At 38.7% G+C, this 22,921-nt stretch overlaps 2 protein-coding genes across 3 annotated transcripts in view; both read right to left on the bottom strand.

Annotated features, from left to right (window-relative positions):
* The window catches only part of LOC6643228 (neurogenic protein mastermind), a 106,781-nt gene that overhangs the window by 13,820 nt on the left and 70,040 nt on the right, over window positions 1-22,921 (bottom strand). The window contains exons 1-2 of one of the 2 annotated variants that reach the window (XM_047009716.1): window positions 10,302-10,788; window positions 7,690-9,732 (exon numbers count right to left, since the gene is read on the bottom strand). In XM_047009716.1, coding sequence (XP_046865672.1) covers window positions 7,690-9,732; window positions 10,302-10,313 — 2,055 coding nt within the window. In that variant the 5' untranslated portion in view covers window positions 10,314-10,788. Of the gene's footprint in view, window positions 1-7,689; window positions 9,733-10,301; window positions 10,789-22,921 lie in introns of those variants that run through there. The other variant, XM_047009715.1, reaches the window with a different exon arrangement.
* Window positions 21,534-22,332, bottom strand: LOC6643310 (acylphosphatase-2). Its single transcript, XM_002066133.4, has one exon. It carries the CDS (start codon window positions 22,206-22,208, stop codon window positions 21,885-21,887), a length of 324 nt encoding a protein of 107 aa, XP_002066169.1. The 5' UTR covers window positions 22,209-22,332; the 3' UTR covers window positions 21,534-21,884.

Genomic DNA, 22,921 nt, shown 5'->3' with positions numbered 1-22,921 from the left:
CGGTTTCATATTAGAGACACGGAATGAGAGGAGTTGGCTTTGCCCTTTTTAGATTCTACCTACATGTACATATGTATATATACTTTTTAATTACAGGCTGCGTTGTGTCCTCGTCACAGAATGAGACAGTTGTCGTTGTTGCTAGTGTTGGTTACCTTTAGTTTTTTTTTTTCCTGTACACCTTTTGCAGTTAAACATTTTGTCATTTGACAGAGACAGACAGTTCCATGGCCCAGGCAAAAATTACTTTATTAGCGTGTTTTGAGTATTTTGCGGCCCCTTTTTTTTTACATTATTGATTTTTTTTGTCTTGCCCTCTTTTGGCACATTGCTTCATCTAGTAGTTGGACATGCATAACATTTGAACTTTAGCTAAAAGAATCGCCATAAACTGGCCTCAATTACTCATTCTTATTTTGTAGAAGAAGAATTTTTGTTTTTAGTTTTTAAACATTTATATGTTTATCTGTAGCTAATCCTTTTTCCAGTGTGTATGTGTGTGTGTGTGTGTGTGTATAAGAGGTCCCTGGATTTTATGGTCATGGCAATAAAACAAGGCAAATGTAAGTAAACACAACTTTTTGACCACTTTACTTCTCCCCCACCATCTGGCTTTTTGAACATCTCATGCTCTCCCCATTTTTGGCGCCCTTGTTTGTTGTTGAAAAAGTAATTAATTTGATAAAGTGGCTGGGCAAAACGCTTTTCAAGGGGCCAAGTAGTATGTTTGTGAGAGATTCAAGGTGTCGTTATAAGCAGCAGCTGGAATGGGCGTGGGAGTAGGAGTAGGAGACAAAATGGTAGACATATTTATGACCAAATATACAAGGCAACAGATTGTGCAAGTTAATGAAATGAGTTTTTCGTCTGCTGGGTCGGCTGTTGCTGCTTTTGTCATTTCCAGCGCGATCTAAAAATGGGTACACACCAATTGTTTTCTGTTGCAAGTGCAACTGGAAAATTTGTGACCAAATTTTAATGGAATTTCAAATGTGGTGCATCATGTACTACTATCATTCCCACCTCCTCTTCCCCCATCTAAAGGCTTTGCTCTGTATTTTTTCTCTCACCAGCTTTATCACTCTGGTTCAGTCCTTTTGTAACAATTTACACTTGACCAAAGCTCAACCCGCTCGTTTGTCTTCTGTTTGTTTGCCTGGCTGGCTGGCTGACTGCCTGCCTTTGACAGCTGCATAGAGCATCGAACCCTTCTCCCACCCACCCGCTCTTCTTTCCTATTTTTCCAGTTTTAGTCCTCTATCTCTTTACCGAACATTTTATATGAATTTCCGTCCGAGTGGCATGAAATTTAAACAAATTGTGCAAATACTTTTTGATATGAATGTCTCGTCGTCTCATCTCTCTATAGTAAACTTTGTTGTTGTTGTTTTTGGTTTTTTTATATTCAACTACTACTAAATGTATGCAAGTATGTATTTGTGTCGGTGTGTGTGTGTATTGGCCAATGCCGGACAGAGGGCAAATAAAAACTAATTTGAATATTCAAACTGCAGCCAGTGATAACAAACTTTGAACTGGAACAGGCCTAAGTAAATGCCCTTGCCAACATTTCTGGTCTTATTGTCGACAAAGAGTCGACCAACTGGATATCCCTTGTAAATACCCTCTACTTATGGCCACATATCTTTTGCAAATTTCAAGGGGTATTAACCAAAAACCGACAGCAGAAAGCAAAACCCGTCAAGAGACTCTCTCTTTTTTGGACTGTTTTGTAAATCTTTTGGCAAGCGACTTTAGTCTGAAATCGCTTTTTATGCCTGGCAGCCTATAAATATGCGACGTGAGCTGTTTGCAGAGAGCAATCACATACACACACACACTCACACTCACACAATATTCCTTGCTGCCCAACCACCACCCGCACATGGCGTAAAAATATAGCATACTTTTTAACGCTATTTGTTTGCCTGTTTTGCTGGGCCAAGATTAGAAAAATATTCAAGTTAGGGTAACAATGTGTTTTCTTTTTTTCGTGTTTGGTTGCGGCAACAGAAGAAATTATACCAAAAATGAAATGGCAGTGTACGAGAGCAAAGAAATAACAACAACATCAACAAGAAAAAGTTCGCGAAATATCCATTAAAATAGATTAAAAACTAAAATATTTATATATATGTTTGCATATATTTTCCAAAATCCCCAAAGGCGTATGAGGGGGGTAAAGGGGGCCGAAGGTGGGGCAGATGAAAAAGGTGAAAGTATTAAAAGTACTTGCTGTTGCTTTCCCGAAACGTCAACGCGTTGTTATATCAAGCAGATTACACGGCATAATAATCACGACGAGGCGAGGACACACACACACACCAGTCGTTCCTGCCCCCCAAACACACTTTCTCACACACACACACACACTCCCATTGAATTGGTTAAAGTGTGGGTGGGATGGGTGAAGTAGTACGTTGGGGTTAAGCACACGCGCAAATATTAAATTTTATATGCCACGAAAACGAGAAAACCAAGCCCGTCGAAGAAGTAGAAAAAGTAGCTAGCAAAAGGAACACACACAGAGAGAGAAAGAGAGAGAGAAAAGGAAGAAAGAAATGGGTATTGAAGTCCTGCAAATGGCAATCATCCAGTATCCAATACAGGACAGGTAACAAAGTAAATAACTGGGGATAAGCGTTAATAAAAGGCCAAAGAAGAGAAAGAGTAAAGTCTGATTGAATTCGGTTGGTGTATTAAACAGCAGGATAATCAGAGCAATGATACTTCCACAAGGATCTCTTTCGGCCAACGATCTATAAAAAGTTTTCCAAAAAAAAAATCACCAAAAACACGTACGCAAGAATATGTTGAGTTGTGAAAAGATTTCTTTCATCGCTCGCTTGCTATCTCTCTCGGGGAGCAGGAACAAAAATATACAAAAAAAACTTTATCAACTTTTTTCACCTTTCCCCATTCTCTCTTTCGGTGCTTTATCTATCTATCTCTGTCGCTCAACACCTGTCAAATTGATTGAAACGAAGCAACAAGAACAATATCAACTGCGAGTAAAACATGCAAAGGACAAACTTTTGCTGCGTTATAGTTTTTTTATACCCTGCAATGCATTCACGTTTTGACAATTGTCGCATCAGGCGAAGGCAACAAAAATTTAAATCCAAAATCTAAATTGACTATAGATGCTTCATTTTATTTCAGTGTCCTTTTTGGAACTCTAAAGTTTACTTCTCATTTTGTCATAGAAAAATCTTTGTCATCAATCATTTGGATCAGCAATATATACCCAACATACGAATTTACATTCACTTGGTCAATGATTGCAAAATACAAATTGGTAATGGCCGAAAAAGGAACCAATTTCTCTTGGCCAAGAAAACTACATAACACATTTTGTTGCAAACATTGCGATGCGCCAAAAACCATCAGGCAGCCTATAGCCATCTTTAGCCCCCATCCCTTGCGGGGACCCCTCTTATTCGCTATATATCCACAACCCGCTTCCCTTTTCATTATTGCCGCTTCTGTCTAACCTACTGCCCACGAATGGGAATATAAAAGGTAAATAATGTGACCTTTGAGAGCATCAAATGCGTTGTGTAATGGCAGCCTAAAAACAAAATGACGCGGGGGCCAACAGAACCGAAACCAGAGCCAAAAAACAGGACCAAACTGAGAGAGACCAAAGAGTCCTCTGCATGGGGGGGTGGGGGAAACGAGATGTAAGCTTGTTAGACGATAGGGATAGGGGAATGAGGCAGGCTCATCGTTACAGTTTGATAGGGATGTGCTAAAGTGGCAACTACACCAACAACAACAACAGCAACAACAACAGCAACAATGGGCAACAACAAGAGGCAAACATTTGGTGAATTATGAATGCATGACGCACAGGCAAAAGAATACGCAAAAAAAAAAAAAAAATAACAACAAAGCGCAAAGAAAGTAAAAGGAAAGAGAAAAAGGAAAGCAACATTTCAGCTGTGGCATAGATTTTATGTTGCGAGCTGTAAAAGTTTAAGCCGTAAATATTTTAGGTGATTTCCTTTTTTGCTGCTTCTTCTCTCCTCTTGCTTCTACAAATTAGAAGTTAAACTTAGTTTGCCCGCCCCCCCATTCAATTGATGTTGGGCGGTGCAAAATTTATAGAGGTTAACTGTCATTAATAGTACTAAACACAAGTTTAGAATCTAATCCAAGCAGGCAAATGGCATCTAGGCGAATTATATGTCATGTGGAAAAACTTTTCAGAACTTGATATGCCTTTCGTTTTGTTTCCTGCCTTGGCGCAGGCGCTTTAATGTCCAAAATGTTCTCTATATCTCTCTCTCTCTCTCTCACACACACACGAGAATTCTCTATCTCTGTTGGTCATTATGTGTTTTTGGGTTTTGCTTTTCGGCTAGATCTTTTTGTTCTTGCACACACACACACACACACACACATTATGGTTATAAATTATTTATTGTTTTTTGATACAGGGCTGTGTCGTTGTTGCTCGTGGTCGCATGTGTAGCCTGGGCAACTTCATTAAGTCACAGCGGCAAAGTCATAAAATCTCATAAACCCCGCCACCGACCCCCCCTCTCTCTCACACTCCCTCACTCTCACTCTCCCTCTCTCTTAGGAATGAAAGAAGAAAATATAATTTCCGCACATTTTCACGTTTTGCACATTTCCGTTGCATACTTTTGTGCGCCCAGGCATTTCAATGTTGATGACGCTGATGATGGGTTCGCTCGCCTGCTCATTCGTTCATTCGTTTTGTTCAAAAAAGAAAAACTCTCTCCTCGGTATTATTGTATTTTATACAAATTTGTTTGGCTAGCTAGCTATATACTATACCCTATACTAACTATACAATATATGTATGTATGTGTGTGTGTGTGTGTGTATAGCAACTACAACAACTGTCAGTGGAACATTGTTTGGCATTCCATTCCTGCGGCGACCACCCCCACCCCACCCTCCCTCTTATATCCACCCACTCGTTACACCCTGATGTTATTGTTGCTCTTGGCATTTTAACGAGTTAATGCAGGACATGCAAATGTGAACATTTTTGAATTCATTGAACTTTTACACACGACGTCGCGACATCGTGTGTCCTCGTTGGTCGTAACAACAATTTTTTTTTAGAGTAATCTTGATTATATTACTTATATTTAAATGCCAAGTTCTCTTTTGGATTATTCGAAATAGTTGGGAAAAGCTCATTAGGCAAATATTTAACAAGAATATATATTTCCATTTTCCATTTTTCTTGCTTTCTTCTGCTGTTTTATGGCATCAACCCTGATGGCTGCCTTCTTCTTGTTCTTCTTCTTCTTCTATGTTTTTCGGTCTACGTTTTGGGGTTTTTTAATGAGTCCTATGCAAATATATCGTTAGCCTTAAGTGTGTATACGTGTTGTTGTTGACTTGAGAGCATTTTGTCTTTTGTGCTGTGTGATAAGAAGATTGTGAAAATGTGCCAAAGCAAAAGTCAATGCGTTGATTTGACCAGCAAATAACAACAGAAAATACGATTAAATAAAAAAGGGGGTGTTGGATGCAGGAGCTTAAAAGGAGTGATAAACTAGACGCTAATGCCCTCAAGGGTTACCATAAGACTGGGGTGGTGGAATGTTGCTAGGGTGGCTCGGGTGGCCAGTGGCTAGAAACCAGAAAAATTTCAATCTCAATCGTCAACAAGTTTTTGCCCTCACTTTGGTCACTTTGGTCCTGACTGCCACACCTCCCTCCTCACTACACCGTGCGCCCACTCAATTTTCATCTTACCAATAGCGTACAGAACTCTCAACTCTTGGCTCAACTATTTTTATATGCAGAGAGTGAGCGAGCAAGTGAATACAGAAGGCGAGGAGGTAAAGTTGGGTCGAGGTTTGACGGGGGGCTTGGCTTGGATAATGCATAGACGAAAAATTCATGGCAAAACTTGAGCTGGGCAAGTGAAGGAGCCAAACGGAGGACCCTTTAGCCAGAGCAAAACTAAAGCTCAAAACGGAAATTTCAACCGTGTCCTTTTTGCACACACACACACACACACATAGGAGGGAACGTCCTGCTCTTGGTAGCTTCTCCTTTTACTCTTTTACGTTTTCTCTATTTCGATTTTTTTTCCTGTTGTTGTTGTTGGTTCCCTTTTTTTTGGCTGTTTTCTGATGAAAACTACTCAACGACATGAAACTTAACTTAAAAAGTTTTGCACTTTCATTTTGTAAATGAAATGTTGTTGCTGTTGTTGCCGCCGTTGTGAAATAACAGGAAAACAATTTAGAGCGGATAATGAATATGGGTTAGGTTAGGTTCTATGCTATGTAAAGCAAGTGATATGTACATATACATATATGAGTGAGTCTATGGGGAGAATCATTAAACAAATGCAAAAGGCAGGAGACAGGAGAACAGGAGGAGACAAGAGTCAGTAGGCAGCGGCATTTGAAAAGAGACCCATGAGAAATGAAACAACCAAAGGGGATCGTTGTGCTGTTGATTATATAAATGAATGCACATATGAATAGCCTCGATTAGTACAGATAAAGCCAAGGTGTATAGAATATACATTCAGGAATCAATAAATCGCGTTTGTAATCTCTTTTTCTTTTCTCCCAAATGACATCTGAACTAAGAATCACTTCATCATCTTTTTGTTAACGATTACAACGTCCTTTCTCTGCTCGCAGCTCGGCAGCAACAACTATTCATTTCATTTCATATCGTTTCGTTTCGTTGTTGGCTTTTTTTGTTTGTTCTCATTTCATTTCATGGCTCACGTAATGAAAATGGCTTACACATGGCAAAGCGGACGCTCAAACGGTCCGACGTCGCAGCGTTGTGCTCATCGGTCGTTCTGCTTCGTGAGTCGACAACGACGAACTGAAGCCGAACACCAGGTCGCAGGACAATTTTATGAACAGATGTGTGGTAAAATTAATGGACAGAGATAAACTTGAAACGAGTGGAATGGCGGTGAGGGGGGAGGGAGGGTGGGTGGGCACGGGTAACGAGTGTGCCGTCTAAAGGGGGTTAAATGTCTGGCTTAAAGTGTGTGTGAGTGTGTGTGTGAGAGCACGCTACGTGTTCAGAGAGTCTGACTGGTCTGAGAGCCAAAGAGAATTAGCGAGTGAGAGCAACGAAGGGGGGGTTGGGTTGGGGTTACCAGACCAAAGGGTCGTTTGCTTTTGCTTGTTTGCCTGACATGATTTATGATCCCAAGCAACCGAATTGGAGTGAAATGTTCTTTGAGTGGAGTAAACCTTTGAGTGAGTGAATGAGTGACTTGACGAGCAAAAGAGCAAGTTAAGCCACCCTCTTTTTCACTCTCTCTCTCTCTCTCTCTCTCTCTCTCGCTGTCTCTTTGTCTCACCCTCTCACACAAGAGTTCGTTTCTGTATTTATGTCAAATGTATAGACAGTAGAATGGGGGAGGGAGGAATCGGTGGGGTCGTCGGGCCGGAGAATTGTTTGGAATGAAACTTTGCTGCTTTGCTTGTCGGGATTTTTGTCAAAGCTGTTGACTTCGTTACGCTGATAACTTAAATATGCATGGGAAATTTACATACGTGTCAATGGTATTAAGTGGCGTTATGTTATTTGGGATAAGCGTCATCTATGAAGTCCCCAAGTGGTTGGTATATAGTATGAAGAAAGGGATGGGGGGACCAATTGTGGGCATATGGACCAACTATTATTAGCTAAAAACGTTCTTGTTCTTCTTGCACTCACCTGTATGCCATGAGCTCCGCCACCCTGTTGGCTTATATGAAGCTGTTGTGTCTGCTTCATTTGCAATGTTGTTGTGGTTGCCTGTTGTTGTTGCTGCTGCTGCTGCTGTTGTTGCTGGGTTGAGTTTGTTGCATTGCCAGCATTGGGATTATTTTGCTGCCCATTGCCACGCTGTTGCTGCTGCTGCTGAGGTTGCTGCTGCTGCTGTTGTTGTTGTTGCGGGCCTCCCGGCTGTTGTTGTTGCTGCTGCTGTGGAAGATTTCCGCCGGGCTGCTGATTGCCATTGGGACCATTGCCACCTCGAGGCGGACAATTGAGGAAGTTGGCAGCGGCTGCGGCGGCAGCAGCATTGGCGGCATTTTGATTGAATGGCGAGTATTGTTGTTGCTGTTGTTGGAGTTGTTGTTGCTGCTGTTGCTGCTGTGGCACCTGTTGCTGCTGCTTGGAGAAATTGGGAACGCCTCCCATTTTCGCTTGCTGCTGTTGATGATGTTGTTGCTGCTGCTGTTGTTGTTGCTGCTGTTGCTGCTGTTGCATCGCCTGTTGTTGCTGCAGACGCTTGAGATCGAAATCATTTTGTGAGGAATAGAATAGTTCCTGCTTGATATCTAGGAAGTTCTGCTGTACATTCATGCCGGGACCAGGCACAGGACCTGGACCAGGACCCTTTTGATGGAATTGTGGTGGCAAGTGTTGCTGTTGGGGCTGCTGTTGCTGTTGCTGTTGGGGATTGTTTGGACCGAGACCAAAGTCATTGGGAAAACCACCGCCAAAATCATTATAGCGTCCTCCTCCTGGCTGACCGCCCATCATCTGAGCATGTGGTTGCTGCTGTTGTTGTTGCTGCTGCTGCTGTTGCTGCTGCTGATGTTGTTGCTGCATGTTGTGCGGTGTCGGCCTTGGAAAGCCACCCATGCCACCCAAAGCATTCTTATGCTGATGTTGCTCAGCCATTTGCTTGAGTGTCTGGGCAGCCATAGAGTGCTCCTGCATGACGCCAGCTCCACCATTGCCACCCGTATTGGGTCCATTTGGTCCGTTCTGGAAGCCATTGCCACCGACACCGCCACCGCCACGCATTTTCATGCCACCTTGCTGGCCACTGCCATCCACCATGCCACCGCCCATGCCAAAGCCACCGAATCCATGACCCAATCCGCCTTCTGATTTCACATTCAGACTGTTGATCAAATCCTGAGCATTCGGCGGCTCCACTTTGATCCCATCTTCTGTCTTGATATCCAACAGCGGCTTCTCATCGAAGCCATCGAGAAAACTGGGATTAAAGTCCTGCAGATTATTGATGAGATCCTTGAACGTGTCATTGTTCTCTGAATTATCATCGCCCAGCAGATCGGGAAACCCGGGAAATTGTCCATTGCCACCATCTTTGTCCAGGCCGGCCAAATCGGGAAAATCATGATCGGGTTCCCTTTTGCATTCCACTAAATTGGCCAAATTGCCCAAAGCGGATTTGCCTTGCTGGCCTTGTTGGCCTGGCATGCCGCCGCCACCCATTCCAGGATGTCCGCCCATGCCACCGGGTCCCGGCACACCGCCGTGCATGCCGCCACCCCCAGGACCCGCTCCTCCTCGTCCATTATTGCCGAGGCCACCCAGTCCGGTGCCTTGTTGTTGCTGCTGTGAGTGATCGTTGCCGCTGTTTCCACCACCACCACCGCTGCCTCCTCCGCCGCCGCCGCCGTTTCCTCCTCCTCCACCACCGCCGCCCACTCCTGGTTCACTCTTCACCGAGGTATTGGTGAGAGCTTTCACCGTAACATTCGTACTAATCTGTTGCGGCTGTGAATTTGCCGCCGATGTGGTAAACTCCAGCTGTTGCACAATCTCCACAGAGAATTTGGTTAGATTCTCAGAACCGTTGTTGTTGCCATTACCATTGTTGCCACCAGTGTTGTTGCCATTGTTATTGTTGTTGTTATTATTTGTATTATTGTTATTATTGGGCAATTTATGCGGCGGTTCATAATTTTCGGCGCCATTGTCAACATCCTCCGCTGGTCGTTTTAAGAATTTTTGTTGCTAAAAAGACACAAGCGAAAGAGAAACATTAGAACATTAGATTGCTTTTTACATTAATTATTTTACACGTCAAAATTCAAAATTTTTCTTAGAATTCCTTGAAATAACACAACATTGATTGATTTCTTATTTCAACATCAGTGAAAATAATTACTTCGAGTATAAAGTGTCCTTTTTTTTTGGCTCGACCATTTAAAAAAAAACAAAAAGCTTAAATGAGCTTAAAATATATTTATAGAAAAAGGTTTGTCTACAATTAGACAACCCTACAAATTATCAAATTTCTTCGTTTCAATTAATGACATTTTTTTGATTGACCAAAGTCCTGAGAGTAATTTATATTACTAAATATCTCAGAAAGATATTTTAAATTAAACAACTTGGTCAAAAATGAAAAATTAAACATTTTTAGTAGTCCAAAATAACTAAAAACGGCATAAAGCAAAAGCCAAATCAAATTTTATTAATGTAAAATGAATTTTAAGGAATTTTAGATCTTAAATCTGTGTAAGATTATATCTTTAATACGTATATAATGATCAATTTGTTTATAGTTACATTTCGCTTACCCAAATATTCATAGATAGTTCGTTTTTAGTAGATTTGTTGTGCTTAGTTTAAGTTTATGTAGATGTAAATTAAGCATAGAAGTTTCGTTTTAAACTTTGGTTGATTTTGGCTTTACTTAAAGAGTTAAGAGTTTTTGTTTTTTTTTTCTTTTGTTGGTTTTTGTTTTGGTTATTATTTGTATTAATTAAACATTAAAGTTCTGGAGGAGATTACTCTTTAGATTTATGTATTTTTTTGATCAGTTTAGACTTGCTGATAGAAGTGCGAAGAGTGTTGATTTTGTTGCTGTTGTTCTTCTTGTCGTCCGACGTTGCTGTGAGACATTGACAGAGTTGCCAAATGTCGCCAATGTTGCATTTTGTTGCGTTTACTTCGTGGATTTCGCATTTGGCTTTGCTTTTTTTTTGTTTTTATCTCTCAATAATTCTTTCTGGTTGGTTCTTGATTAAGTTCTTTTTGTCGTATTTAATTACAATTTGATATTTTCTGCTTATATATAAATTCGATTAACACTTATTCAAATAGGTTCAACAATTACAACAACAACAAAAACAGCCAAAAAGGCCAAAAGCACGAAAATCAATTCGCTGACTTGGCAAATAATCAAAAGAAATTCAACTTGCAAGTACGACGTGCACAAATTATTGAAAAACCATAAGAAAAACACAAAGAGAAAAACCCCAGAATAACATGAAAATTGCAACAACAATAGAATCTTCATTTTGTGACATTAACTCGAAGCCTAGATACCCTTTAAACGTTTTGTTGAAAATCAATATATTTCAATATATAAAAAAAAATCTTCTTTTAAGATTTCAAGTTAAATTAGAGCTAAAGTTTTGACTTTAAGGTTTCTTTTCCATAATTTTAAAACAAAAATTTTAACTTTTCTTATTCCTCTTAAAATACAAAACATTTATACAAAGCGTTTTGAGTTTTGCTTTTACCTTTAGCTGTTTAATCGATATTAATCTTTCCACATATTTCAGTTTTATCCCCCAAACCCCAACTTTTGTGTTAACTTTAGTTCTAACTCAAGGATATTAAGCTTGATTAAGAACTCAAACCAATTATCTAATTAGGAAAGTATAAGCTTCTCTCGCCTCCATCGATTGCAGGGTATAACAAGTGCCTTTGCCTTCTTTTCTTTACACACTTCTTTTTCATTTTCACCCACCTCCAGCCAGCTTCTTGCTCACTTCTAATCAGAGCGCCAAAAAGAGCGCGTTAAACGAACAAGTGGGTGCAGAATAGGTAGAAAAGAGCAAGCAAGAAAGAGATAGAGAGAGAGAGAGAGATGGAGAAATGTCTGACTTTGCTTTTGTTTTACTTTGCTTGGTTTATTTTTTTGCATTGCAAAGTGAAACAATCACATTTAAATCAGTCTGAGTTTGCCTTTTCTTTTTGGTTTTTTTCTTCTTCCTAGCTTTTTCTTTTGTTGTCGCGCGACGTTTCTGCTGTTTATTTTGCTTTTAATTAATGCAAAATGTATACAAAATAGCTGGGCACCATCAAAACAAAACCCAACAACACCCAACGACATCCACAACAACAATGTGTGTGTATGAGCGCGTGTCTGTGCGTTTAGAATGGACACTGAGCTGTGTGTGTGTTCCAGCACTGAGACCAAGCAGAAGGAACTTCAAGTTGAACATGCAAAGGAAATTCAATCCAAATTCAATTACGAAAACGAAATACCTTGGCCCTTAACAAGGTTCTCCACACCCTTTCCCTTGCCTATTCATGTTTCTAAAAAGGAAGCTTCATTAAAAAGTCATCTGTGGTTACTATAAACTGCTCTTTTCAATTTCAAAGGAAAGAAACCGAAAATCTGTTTGCAATTTTTGGAAAACTAAAACTCGCTTGCTTTGAGGTAGAATTTTCCAAGAGAATATAGCTACATATGAATGTGAAGAATTCGTTGAAACTTTATGTTTCAATTTTATATAGGTAAAACTCAGATAGGATGGGCTATAAGATACACCCGAACCATTTTGACTATATACATATGTATCTAGCAATAGTTTATCGTCTAAATCTTAAAAATTTAACAAAGGTTTATTCAAAAACTAGCATTTTACACGAATTATCATAAACTATAGATTTTAATCCAAGTTAATATTAACTTCAAAGAGCTCATAAGCTAGATTTCGAATTTCTCTATACAAATTTGTGATCCATGGGAGATACTACAGTATATATATAATATCGACAACTGATTTTATTTGGTCACTGTGAACACAAACGTTGCTAAAATTATTATCGATTAATAAACAAAAGGCAGATTTTCAAGGAATAACTACATTTTTTATTCATTGAAAAACTTTTTTAAAAAATTTCGAAAGTTATCCATTCAAAATGGCGCAATAATTGAGAAAAAATTTCATCTATCTCCTTTTGAATGCATAAAAAATTATATAACAATTTTTAAATTAAATTTCGATAAATTTCTCTGATTTCAGCTTATAAAATAATGATGGAAAAAACTTGATAAAAACATTAAATTCTATCCACTTATGTATCTATGGCAACTAATCATATTAATTTGATTGTTTTCTGTAATAATGACTTGATAGTCTTAGGGATATCCTTTTTATTGTTTTTGTCTTCTATGTGGTTACAATCAATCAAAGTGATTTACTTTCCTCACCAACCCCTTTCAGTTACGACAATTTCGCTAATCCTACTAATAACTTGATGAGACACTTTACAAAGGCACCCACACGCACACACACATACACACGCAGGGACACACTCCAATTGGACTCTTTTGGACTGGACCATAAAACCGAGTCGATACACGCGCCAACACTTTTCCCATTTCGCTTGGCTCATCATTATGAATATGGAAAGCTGTTTCATAAATTTGTTTTTCTTTTTCGGGGCATTGCTTCGGTATCATCACCCTGTCTCTCTCTCTCTCTCTCTCTCACTCTCTTTTCTTCCTCTATCTCGCTGTCTTTCTCTCTCTCACACACTGTGTCTTTGTATCTCGCGCATTTTGTCTGTTTCTCTCTCGTGATGGAAACGTGACGACACAAAGAATGCAAACTTGCTCTGGGCTAGCAAGGAGAGGAGAGGAGAGGAAGGGTACACACATACAATCACACACACACACACAGAGAGACACATAGAGACAGATAGTCATATAGCATGGTATAGAGCAGAGTCAAGTCCAATACCAGAGACTCGCACAATTTTACAAACTTAAAAGTAATTTAGTTTTTTACGACTCCGTTGTGGTAATAAAAATGTTTTACTCACTTACTATAGCCCTCGCATTTTCGCCCTTTCTCTCTCACTCCCCATAGCCTCAGCTCTTTCCCACACTCTCCCACTGTCTCTCCCCCTGTCTCGCTGTCTCTCTTTCTCCCCGATAGTTCCCACCTACAACTCTATACCTAAACCTTTTGCTCCCCCCATCATCCATCTCCCCCCTCTTTGGCCATTCTCCTATTTAACTGCATTTACATTTATCGATGCGTTGCTGCGTCGGCAACGACAACGATAGCAGCGACGTCAGCGTCGGCATTAGCGTCGACGTTGTCGTCGTCATGGCTGCTGCCTGTTGGACGTTTTTTTATGTCTCTAGCCTAAGGACGGAGAGTGGGACTGCGGCTTGACTTTAAAAATACTGTTAAGATTTACGCATTGACATCGTTAAATACTTGAAAAATCATCCAAACAATTGTTTGCCGTAAATCTCTACAAACTCTACAAAACGAGTTGGTAGGGATAACAGACTAGACTTTGTCACAAAAACAGTTATAAAAACTCATTAACTCTACAATGACTATTAGAAGTCTATAAACTAAACGAAACTTGCCACCTTCCCCTCGGTTCCTCTGAAGCATTAAACTTTGAAACTTTACAATTTATTTAAGGTAATTTATTTACAAACTCTCCAAACTCTACAGTAATTTGCATAAGCCAGGGCACAATCATATGAAAACTTTACAATCTCTATAAATTACTTAAAGAGACAATTATAAGAAGTTTAAGTCTTTGGTATGCATCTCAAGTATTTCTGCAAAGTCTCCAAAGTCTACACTGCTTTTAGAAACAGACTTAAGCTTTCACTATCAATATTAATAAGTATTTCCATTAAAATACCATGTCAGAAAGTATGTAACTACAAAAAGTCTCCAGGCTCTACACCGCAAACTTAAGACTCCAGTAGAAAGTAGTATTATTTCACACTCTCCAAAAATGTCTCCAATTTTTACAAACTTTACAAAGTCTTAACGAGCGGCGCTAGTCTTAAATTGAATTTCAAATGACCCAATGCCCTTTCAATCAATTACAGATTCATTTCCATGTGAACTTTTCCAAAAGTCTCCAACTATTATCATGTCTGAGTTTTTACTTGCAACAACTTTTTCAAAGTCATTTGAAATCTGCACAAATCTCCGATTAATATTACGTTTTGCTATGTTTGTATGTAGAAAGAAGAAAGTCGAGAAATATTGCAGCTCATGTCTCTGAAGCTGACGCGTGATGGCTTTTTTAGGTTTTTTTTTGTGCTTTTGTTTTTGTTTCTGTTTTTGCTCTTTAACTGTCTGATTTGAAATGAAATATACTTTTATTTTTTTCTGTCCATCTGTCTGTCTGTCTGTTTTGCTATATGAAGCGAACAGCAATGATGATGAGAAATAATACTATTGCTGCTGCTGCTACAGTGAAAAACAGAGAAAAGAAACAACAGAGAGACAACAACAACCAGAAAAAAATTATGCCGCGAACCTTGACACATTAAAATAAGCAACAGTCAGAGCAGCAGCAGAGCAACTACATACATAACTACGTCGCATTGTGAGTAAGAAGACGGAAAGTCGTCAGAGTGAATATGTTTTTATTTATTTATTTCTTTTTTTTTTTTTCGTTGGCGTGTAAAAATAAATGCGAAAAGCTACGCGCTAAAGTTGTTTTTTTTTTCTCTCTTTTTTTGTTCCTCTTCTCGCTATTTTCATATTTTCAATGAACGAAATGTTCCGGCGTACGCGTCGTATGATTAATGCGAATTAACAGAGGCAAAGTAAACTGAACTGAACTGAACTGACCAACGAGGGCCACCCAACAGTGAGCGAGCGAGCGAGTGAGTAAGTGAGTGAAATGAACGGAAATGGTGGCCCAAAATTCATGGAAAGCCTTCGGCTTTTATGTTCGTAAATGCCAGTGCCGAGTGAAGCAGGAGAATGAGGAAAACTATATACATATACATATATATCTTTATTGAAAGCTCTACTTGAGCGATTCTAGTGAAGTGAATCATATTTTAGATAATACCTCATACAAGATCAGTTGAGTCAAAACCCAAAGTCTTATTTAACACTATTTACTTTCTACTTTATCAAGATAGTGGCTTAACAATTTTCTTTAACTCTATATATTCAATGAATCATACTTGAAATACGTGATACAAAAATAAGATATGATATCACTTGAAACCACTAAAGATCTATCAATTCATCGAATTAATCTTTAAAACATGTATCAAGCTAAAGTTATTAAATGATGTCAGCTTATGATGATGAAGAACTAGCTTAACTTCCTTTAAAAACATATCAGTTACATAAGATTTAGATATCTAAAAACCAGTAGTAATTGAGATTCATTTCAAAAAATGTAGTTTAAAGCAAACTTTTTTGTTGTTGTTGTCTAGATCTCAAAAGTTTTTTCTTTTCTAATGAGCGATTGCACTTAGTCAAACTCTATGAACATTTATTCACAACAATTAATTAAAAATGTAACATAAAACTCACTTTCAAGTGTCAGACTATAACTACATTTACCCCCCACCGCAATCCCTCCATCTCTGTCACACACACACTCTTTTCCTCTTTTATTTTTTGCTATATATATCCCACCTTCTACTTAGTATTCTCCAATTAATTCTTGGCTATTTCACCAAGTTGGTTGGTTCCCTCATTCTCGGCTGACTCCCATCGAATATACACGGCGTATGCGTAATATTTTCATTTTTGTTCCCCCCCTTGCTCACTCTCTGCAGTCTGAAGGACTGACACGCCCCCTACTTGTGCTCGCATTACATTTTCCATAATATTAATTTTGCTTTGTAGGGTAGAGCAGAAGGGGGGAGGGAGAGAAGAAGTTGGGGGAAAAAGAAAAAAACCAACGAAAAATACAAGGAGATGAAAAAAATTATAAATCATTTTTCAACTCATTTAACTGAGTGTTGCCTTGCGAAAAACTAATGAGAAATTATGATGGCGAAAATTAATTAAAGGCTGCTGTAGCCATTCAAAACTGTAAAATCGCCAACAATAATTACGGCCAATAAAAGTAATGCATTTACATAAACATAGTATCTATGTTTGAGTGTGAGTATGTTTGTGTGTGTGTGTATCTATGTGCACTTAAAGTTGTATGTGATCGGCAGCCGCAATTTCCGCATCTTCAATTTTTGTCTTTCTCTCTCTCTATCTTTCTCTTTATATATCAACTGACTCCAAAAATTTGGCTTTATTTCTGTTGTTGGCCATTTGGTTTGCATACCCTGTATTTGCAATAGCTGAAAGGGTATATTCGACTTAGCACAAGCAAAAGAAAACCAATGAAAAAGTCATTTGAAAGCTAAAATAGATAAATAAACCTCAGAGCTGTGCCTTAAAGCATTACCATTACTTTTTCATTAGCATTGAAAACAAAAACAAATGCTAATGAAAATTGTTGCATTGGCATTGAAAATGAAAAGTAATGACAAATTTTCGTTTGGCATTGAGTAATGCTAATGAAAATTAACAAAATTTCAAATCAAAATAAACATGAAATTTTTCTTAAATCTGACTTTAGAAAGAATAGCAGAGCCCCGAACTGCTTTATCCAAGTAAAAGTAAGGGTATTTTCTAGTCGACTACATAATTTTTACCACTGATTGCTGGTTGTCGAGCTGCTGCTGCTGCCTGAGAAATTCTTGTGTCTTGTGTCCATTCAACCAAAAGACAAACACGACAAAGGAATGCTCCTAGATGTAAAATGAACGACAAATTTATATACTTAAAAAGTGAATCAAAGTGAAGTAGGCAGAAGTAATGCACGATCGACTGGCACTTGATTGTATGTATGTATGCATTTCTGATTATTCTTAGGGTGTTCTTCTGTTCTAAAATTATCAAACTTTTGAATTCTGAAATGGGGAACACAAAGAATACAACCCAAAATCACAATTAAATGTTTTCCATTTGTAATTATTTCAAATTAATGGTCATAAGATTATAATCTGAAAACCAAGTTAAACTTTTAAAATTGCAATGAAGTTTTAAAGTTTTTTTCCTTCGAGATCTGCAAAAAAAAGATCTTCAAAGACGCCCTAACAGAACACAGAACACAAAACCCATAAAAACCACTTTACAACTTTGAATGATGAAACACTTAATAAGCACAAAATAAGCAAATAATTTGCAAATAAAACATACATTATATGTTTTAACATTTAACGTTGTTGACTTATTTTGGAAGTTTTATTTTGCATTTCATGAATTTTGTACTTGGATTTAATTGGCTTTATTTTCTATATTGCCAAGAAAATGGATTTATTTTTCTCAGCAATTTTCGTTATGATTTATGCATGGCGAATTGATTTATTATTTTTCAAAAAAACAAATTTTTAATTTTGTTCTTTTGGCCGGGGGTATGGGGAAGGCGAGGGGGGAATCTTATTAGTCGTCGGCACCTAATAAATTTTACATTTGCTATGCATAATTTTTCACACAATAACACACAAAATAAAAACTAAGAGATACAAATGTCAAATAAATAACACACACACACTCACACTAGGAAAAACCCCTACACACACACAGAGAAATGTTTGCAAATTATTTTCAAATTGGCCAAAAAGTTACTAAATCGTTAATCTCTGCCGTAAAATTCTTCACTTCACTTTACCAAAATAAATGAGATTCATAAGAATTTTTTTTTTTTTTTGTTGACTGATTCTTTTGAAACTGAATTTTACCAGAATTCTATATTGTTTGGTTTTTTTCTTTTGCCATTTGTTCTGAATCATAATTTTGTTTTTTGCTGGCAAATTTGTTTTATAATTTGTTTGATAAGAAATAATTCTTATTATATATATTAAAATATATTCCGTATACTGATACGATATATGCTATAAATTTTTAATTTCGTTTCATTTGAAAACTATGATCATACATTTTAGAAAATTAAAAAAACCAATTAAATTATTTCAAAATGGGTTTAAAATTTAATAGTTGTTATTGTTGATTATTTATTTTGACTTTTTGTTGTTGTTGTTGTTGGTTGTAAGATTTATTTGTTGCTATTGTTAAGAAAAATGTTGCTTGCTGTTGGTTGAGCCGCTTTTTATGCCACTTGATGTTGTAGTATTATAGTTTTTTTTTTTGTTTTTTATCGCTTAGGAGGGAACACGAACGAACCGCAATGAAAATGCACACACACACACACACACAAACACAACGCGAAACGAAACGCGACACAACAAAAAGAAAAAATCGCTTTTCTTTTGCTTTTTCTTTTGCCTGTCAGTTGGTGTTTGGGTATTGCTGGTGCTGCTGCTACAACTGATGATGATGATGGTTTGTTGTTTTTTTGTTTTTTCTTTCTTGTGTTTGGTTTTCTGTTTTCCGTTTGCTGCTTTAGGCCGCTTGGGGTGTCGTGCGCCGTTTGGCAGTCGGTTGAGTACTGGCACGAGCCGTTGTCAGCGAAACAGCACGAACCAAACAACAGCCGCAGCCGCGGTCAACAACAGCAGCAGCGGCAGAGACAGAGACAGCGACGTCGGCAGCGTGAAAGTTTGCGTTTTGCATTGTTGCAGTGTGCGTATGTATGTGTGTCTATGGAGAGAGGTGGGGTGGTGGTGTAGATGGGGGATGTTATGTTGGGTACTGTTAGGTCTTAACATTTTAACAGAGAGGCTGTTGATAAGCTTCGTAGTCACTGTTAGCATGCTGCATGTCACTCGTTCTCTATATCTATCTATCTCTCTTGTCTGTTGTCTCTCTCTCGCTCTCTCTATCTCTCAGTTGGTTTGTCTCACTCACTCTCTCTCTCGCTCGCTTGGTCCCACTCTCCCTCTGTGTCTCTCTCTTTGTAGCTCGCTCATTTCGGCTTTCATGTTCAAACCAATTCGTTTGTCATTTGTTTAATGACACAAATATTTGTACAAAGTGTTTGCATTTATGTATGCCGCGACCCCCGGGCGATCCCATCGCATCGTGCCAGCCCGCACCCCTCCATCGCCATCTCCATCTCCCTCAACCCCAACTCTTTTTCAATTTCCATTTGCAATTTGATTTTGGCGTCAGGAAAGTTTTCTCTCTGTTTCTCCTTCTATCCATAAATTTTATTACCACTAATAGACTAATAATAATGCGGCTAATGAACAATCAAAAAGAGAGTGAAGAGTGAAATTATTTTTACATACACACACACAATATTGTAATATTTCGTCGAGGCTTTCAGGCAAATTGAATTGGTGCTAGGACACTATCCCTCCTCCCTTCTAACCCTGCTGAGTAAAAAAAAAAACAAAACTGGACCAACAACAAACAAGCAGCAGCAACAACAACAACAACAACAAGGTAAACAACTAAATAAGGAAGTGACACCGGAAGGAAGCAGGCAGCGAGAGATTTGAACGTCGACAGCGACGCGTGGCGGAATGCGCAAAGGAATGTCAAAATGAAAGGAGACACCAGCTTAAGAAAAGGAATAACAAGAGTAGGACGATGGGAACCGAGGATGAGAAGGAGGAGTAGCAGAAGAATCACTCAAAATGTTTGAGTGTCTCTCGCCTTTGGGTTTCTCGCTCTTTCGAGCAAGCCAACGACACCGGCCGGCTGAAACTAGTTAAAGCCACTGTGCGTCTCCTACCCAACCGCGATATGCTCCATTCCCACTAGCCATCATCAGCCAAGCCAGCCATCCAGCCAGCTAGCCATCCTTCACTCAGGTCCATAGCGTAGCCACACACAAACACACTTACACACACTCCACACTCACACTCTGTCTCTCTCCCATTCTGCTGCTGTTGCTGCTGCTGCCGCCGCCACGCACTTTGCAGCTTAACCTATAAAAATTCCACAGCAACAACATTCAGGTTCGGGGTACCGACTACATTGAGCGACGACGGCGACGACGACAAACAACGACGCCGACGATGACTGCAGCATGGAATAGTACGTAGGTCCACATGTACGTAGTATATGTATCTGTATCTGTATCTACATATTTTATATGTTACTTTACTCTCTAGTTAACTCTGGGCGCCTGTTACACACGCGACGAAGTTGCCAACACATACACGCATGCAACGGACAACGGCAATAGCAACAGCAACAGAAACAGCAACAGCAACAGCCAATGTCGTTTCATTCGTCGCTCTGTTTCTGTTTTCTGTTACGAAGCTGTTGCTGCTAGCTGGCTGGCTGGCTCACTTTGTTTGATTTTGTTGTGATTATGCGCAGTGGCCAAGCGACAGCTACAACGACAAAGACTACATCAGGCACCAGAGACAGAGAGACAGAGACATAGAGACAGAGGCAGGCAGGCAGCAGGCAGCAGGCATCATTGTTGTAGTCAGCGACCCATGGAGGGCACACACCAGCCAATACAGCAACATTGGGCTAAAGACACGCAAAAAGATTCCACTTGCCGCAAGTCAGTCTTCGAGGTTTTTTTAAGTAATGATCTTTTTCTTTTTTTTGCTTTTCCTATCCTAACGCTATTCACAAACCAAGTTCGAGTTTTATCCATATTCTTCTCACATCTCTCCCTCTCTCTCTCTCTCGCAACAACAAAACGCTACTTCTTTGTACCTACGAGGATTAGTCTTTTAGTTTCATTTAAGGCAAATCAATCTTCATTTATTTTTGCCAATATTTTGTTAATTTTGCAAAATTTCACCCCGACCTTATCAGTTCTAATGAGGAACTAATGTTTCCTGCACTAAAACTTGCTTTGTTTTTATCACTTTATGACGTTTTTATGGTATTTTTGGGTTAGATGGTTTCCTGTGGTTTTTCAATTCATGTGATGTAGTTAAAATAAATATTCAATGACTAAGATTAAGATTTTCTACAAAGACAACCTTTGATTTGTTAACATTTCTTTTGGAGTCAGTCAAAAACGAATTTCTTGATAAATGCATTGGCAGAAACTATTGGTTTAACCCTCGCATGTATTTCTGTTGTGGTGGCTCATTGTAAAAATAAAAAAAAAAAAACATCTCATTGCCAGTTTGGGGCGGCGCTCAACTGGAAATGTAGCCAAGCTATGAGGTTGCTGCTGCTGCTGCTGCAGGTGTCTACAATTCGTCCCCACACACAAAGATAGCTATATAAATATATTTATACATACATATATATATATATATATATATATGTATATCCTATATAAATTTCTTTGTATTGCTTAATTAGTAGCTGTTTTGCTGTGGGACGACGACTTGTAGAGAATTCTCGTCGCAAAAACTTGGCTACCATTTATTACATGATTTGACTAATAACATTGATTGGAAGCACAGAAAATTTTGCTCATCCTGCATCTCCTTCTCTCTCCTGCTCTCTCTCTCTCTCTTTTTAGCAGGTAAATTGATCGGAACGATAGCGTATGGTGAATGCATTGAAATTGCGTGCCGTTATCTCTTTGGTGGGCGTAAATTCGGCCCTCTCGATAATTGAGCGAGGACTGCCAAAGTTAAGAAGCCAGAATTTCAGTTCATTGACCCGGGGCAGTGTGCCCTCCAATTGACCTTTGACCGTTCCTTGATCGGTATTCATCACCCAGCCACGTACATTGTTCAGTGTGGCCAATTCGCGTGTTTCTCTACGCAAACGTACACCCTGGACTTTGCCAAATATCTCAAAGCCGCATGTGAATATCTGATCCGACGGTTTTTGCATGATTTCTGATTTTTTAATTTTAAAATTTTCTTAAAAAAAAATAAATAAACAAACGGAATTAATTCTTCTAGTACTCTGTTTTTGGTTGTATTTTTTTGGTGTTTTTTGTTTTACTCTGTGTACATGTGTTTTTTTTTTTTTGATAACAAACGAAAAGTTAGTTAGTTAGTTTTGAATTTCATATGAGTTGAGAATCAATTGAAGCACCCTTAAGCTAATGACATTATATCTATTCGTCGTAATATATCTGCCATATCTTAGATATCAGCTCAAGGGACTCATAAATCACTTGCCACACTCGCTTTTCTCACACACACACACACACACACACACACACATACGTCGTCCGCCAAGTTCATCTCATAGCAATCCAATCAACTGGCAATGCCACAAAAGTTTTGCAACCACCGCAGATGGTAACGCATCACCCCCGCTGCCCCTTGATTCTCCCCCATTCCTTCTACCACCTATGTATGTATATGGGCTACAAACAATGTTAGTCACCACATGGACTTGGGAATACCCTGCAGCAAGTGCATAAATTTCTCTTCTCTTTGACATGGGAAAGAAAGTTCCCACTTTTCTACATAAAACTTTACTATTTTCATAAACTTTACATATTGATTAACTAAAATTATTAGAGAGTGTTGGAATTTAATAGATAGTTAATAATTTATTTATTGCATTAAAATTCATTAGATTAAAAGAAATTT

The sequence above is a fragment of the Drosophila willistoni genome, assembly GCF_018902025.1.
Source record: "Drosophila willistoni isolate 14030-0811.24 chromosome 2L unlocalized genomic scaffold, UCI_dwil_1.1 Seg168, whole genome shotgun sequence".
NCBI lineage: Eukaryota > Metazoa > Arthropoda > Insecta > Diptera > Drosophilidae > Drosophila > Drosophila willistoni.
The sequence above is the reverse complement of the archived record's forward strand: the minus strand, read 5'-3'. Positions and strand labels throughout refer to the sequence as shown.

Coding starts and splice junctions, on each gene's coding strand:
- LOC6643310 (XM_002066133.4), bottom strand. CDS start 22,208: ATGCAAAAACCGTCGGATCAGATATTCACATGCGGCTTTGAGATATTT.